The 3,508-nt window shown below is 52.8% G+C and overlaps 1 protein-coding gene across 1 annotated transcript; it reads right to left on the bottom strand.

Annotated features, from left to right (window-relative positions):
* Window positions 1-219: 219 nt before the first annotated feature.
* On the bottom strand, window positions 220-2,746 carry LOC112087248 (uncharacterized protein At3g60930, chloroplastic-like). The gene is made up of 5 exons (XM_024157279.1): window positions 2,118-2,746; window positions 1,868-2,043; window positions 1,497-1,771; window positions 999-1,349; window positions 220-927 (listed from the first exon to the last, which is right to left on the bottom strand). The coding sequence occupies exons 1-5, from the start codon at window positions 2,744-2,746 to the stop codon at window positions 220-222; spliced, it is 2,139 nt and encodes a 712-aa protein (XP_024013047.1).
* Between the last annotated feature and the right edge of the window lie 762 nt (window positions 2,747-3,508).

Raw genomic sequence — 3,508 nt, 5'->3', positions numbered from 1 at the left:
GGAAAATAAAATATATCCATAAAGCAAAAATAAAAGTCAAATGGATAAAGCCATCCAGGCACCGATTACATAACAAAGTTCGAAAAATGAATCATCAAAAAACCTAAGTACAAAAAAAGAACATATGCAATAAAGGGTGAGGGAAAGCAGATAGTATCAGGCCGCGGACTGCGTCTCGCGCTCGGCAAGGAGGTTCGAGAGGGCCGGTATCCCCGCGTTTCATCCGGTCGGATCAACGACACCCAGGTTGGCCGCTGTCTCTTCAAGCGGCTCGTTGCCAATGCTGGTGTCTACCGAGTCCGGCGATACGGGAGAGAAAACCAGTTCGCCTCGGATCTCGGAAGCAATACGCTCGTACACCTCGTCGTCGGTATATTCACTCTCCCAGCTTTTCAGCTTCGCGTCCTCGTCATCAAGCGTTGGGGCGTCCGGCTTCTTCAGGTCGGCAATCATCGCAAGATTGCCTTTGATCTGCCCCAGATCGTTCTCGTCATTTTTGGCCTTCTCGAGCTTGGCCAAACCCTCCTCCACCTTGGCGAGGCGTTCCTGAAACTTAGTCGTAAGCTCTCGCCTCGCCTCCTTTTTCGCCCGCTTGACCTTGGCATCGAACAAGGCGTCCTTGGCTTCAATACGCCTCTTAAGCATCTCCACCTCGGCGCTTTTAGCTCTCCTCGCCTCCTCGAGGCGAATGACTGAGGCGGAGACCTTGTCAACATTGGCGCGCAAAACAATCTTCTCCTCTTCCAGCCTGGACGCCCTGGCCATCGCCTCGTCCAGTTTCCCATTTGCTGCCGCGGCTTCGTTCTGAGCCTCTTCCAGCTTCACCTTTGACGCCGCGGTCTCATTTCGGGCCTCGTCCAAGTGACGTTCGACCTTAGACAGGTCCGCCTCGTACTCGACCATCAGGTCGTTAATGGCCACTACAAACTGCAAAGAACAAACTCGCGTTAAACACTTAGTAAAATTCGAGAAAATAAAGGAAAGCAAATAGAACGTACCTTGGTACCGCGCTGTGCCATCGCGTCGTACGACCTCGGTCTCCTCAGCTTCTCCGGAGGAGGAAGACGCGTGTTCGCGTTATTTACACGCGAGAACATAACGGCAGAGGCGTCGGGGTCGTCGACGACCAACTTGCGTGCAGCGGAGTCTCTGGGCGTCGGCTTCCGCCTCTTCTTGGACGGCTCGTCCTTCTGAACAGCAACGCCCTTCACCTTGTCAGCGGCCGAACGTTTTCGGCTGGGGTCATGTTTCTGAACAACTGAAGTCGGGGGCCTCGTCGACTTCGGGAGGGCCAAAATGGCAGAGTTCGAAGGGGTTTTGCTCCGCACCGCCGAATCATCCCCGGACGCCTTGGGAATAATTTCGCACGGTTCCACCTCGGGCACTGCATCTTTCTCGGCCGCCTCGGCAGGGTTTGCCTCTGCGGCTCGGACCGTTTCGTCTCCTTCCCGGCTCGGCAGGTCGGGTTGAGGGATGGCCTCGGTCTACGCTTGAACCGCCTCGGTCTGCGCTTGAGCCGCCTCGGCAGCTCGTCTCGCGGCCTCTTCTTCTTCACGCCTCTTCCTATCTCTCAGAGTGATTATCACCATTTTTTCTCGTGTATCTCTTGAGGAGCTGGAAGATGAAGAGCTGACAGGGACTCCGGCAAGGATAGCTCGGACTTTCTCTACTCTCTCGAGGGTGAAATTCTTCCTCCAATTGACCTTCCGAGCCGAAAGAGAATCTCGAACAACAAAGAGGTCGTCGGGAATCGGGGGAAGAATGTTCCGAACTGCAAAACAAAGCAAAAAAAGAAAGGAAAAATTCAGTAAGGGAAAAGGATACCAAAAAACAGTTCCGAGCCGAGGCAAAGCTTCGGGTCGGCTACCAAGTGGTCCCCAAGCGGTCTTGGTTCTTTGAACGTAATCCTCGCCGACCGACGCCTCGTTCACCAAGACGTAGAAGAAGCGTTCAGTCCAAAACTGATCCTTGCTGGGAAAACCGCCTATGATCCGTCGCTTCGCCTTGTTGGAAATATAGAATCTATTTCCTTTCGGAGCTTTCCTGATTTCCGCAGGTGATTCAGCTCGATATCAAGCCCGCATTCAAAGCTTCGAACTAAGATGCCAATCATATGCCGTAATCCCCTCGGCATGATTTGCCCAATCGAGATCCCGTGTTTCCAGAGATATTCGAGGATCACTCCGGCGATCGGGAACCAGAGAAAGCAAAGCTCGAAGAACGCCTCGTACAGAGTGAAGTGATTCTCTGGAGGCTTGTCGGCTGGGTCGCTCTTCTCTGGAACGACAAACTCCACTGCCTCGGATATCCCGAAGCGATGCCTCAACGCCTCGATCGACTCAAGGGAGCAAAGCATAGAGCCAGGCGGGTCAGGCTTTTGTCTCTTAACTCGTGGCCCTCGCCTAGATGTGGAAGCGCCTCGGGACGCCATGAGACCTTCCAATTCACGCTTCGCCTCGAATAGGTCAAAGGGAAATGCCTCCTCCTCGGCTTTGACTGCGGCGCGATTAATATCTTCATCAGGAACGGGATCCTGGGGATGGGTCGTTGAAACCGACGGCTCGTCATCTGTAGAGCCGACATCTGATGGATTTGCATGATTTGATGCCTCGTCAGATGAACGATTGGAAGGGCTCGGTGAAACAGACGCCTCAGAGGATTCTGTTGTACCTCTCGCCTCGGCATCTACACGGCTCGGCTCGTAGTGAAAGAGTGAATCCAGCAAATCGTCGGAGCGGCTCGACATAATTTACAGCTTATACAGGAATTGCAGCACGACTCGGCGAACCTCCGCCGGAAAAAGATCTGGAACGGCGGAGACCTCGGAAACCCTAGCCGGAAAATAAATAAACTAGAGAGAGAAAGAAGAGAGAATGGAGAGCTACCTTTAGTGAAAACGAGTGAGTCTGAAGATAATGAGGAAGAATGAAGGAGCTTCACCTACTTATAGGAAAACCGAAGCGCGTGAATTCCGTGTAAACCTCAGGAAACCGTCCAACAGCGCGTGGGATCCGCGGTGAATTAGCTAGCCCGAACTGCGCCGGTGGCACGCGCCAATAGATCAGGAATTTTCTCTCGGAAGACCAACAGTTGGGATACCCAAGTTTTCAGCCGATATCTTACCAAAGTAAACGCCTCGTCGTTAACGAAACGGCTCAGCACTAACTCTCTCTTGAAACGCCTCGTCGTTAACGAAACGGCTCGGCATTAACTCTCTCTTGAAGTGCCTCGTCGTTAACGAAACGGCTTGGCATTAACTCTCTCTTAAAACGCCTCGCCGTTAATGAAACGGCTCGGTATTAACTCTCTCTTGAAACGCCTCGTCGTTAACAAAACGGCTCGGCACCAACTTTCTCTCGAAACGCCTCGCCGTTTATTCGGCTCGACAGAACCTTCTCAAAACGCCTCATCACGGCTCACCACTACTAAACAGAATCGCCTCGTCCTTAACTTTCCTCTGCATCCTCAGCACCTTCTTGAAACGCCTCGGCATCCTCGGCACTCCTTG

The sequence above is a fragment of the Eutrema salsugineum genome, unplaced genomic scaffold (genome assembly GCF_000478725.1).
Source record: "Eutrema salsugineum unplaced genomic scaffold, Eutsalg1_0 scaffold_18, whole genome shotgun sequence".
Lineage (NCBI taxonomy): Eukaryota > Viridiplantae > Streptophyta > Magnoliopsida > Brassicales > Brassicaceae > Eutrema > Eutrema salsugineum.
This window is presented reverse-complemented; position numbering and strand designations above follow the sequence as displayed.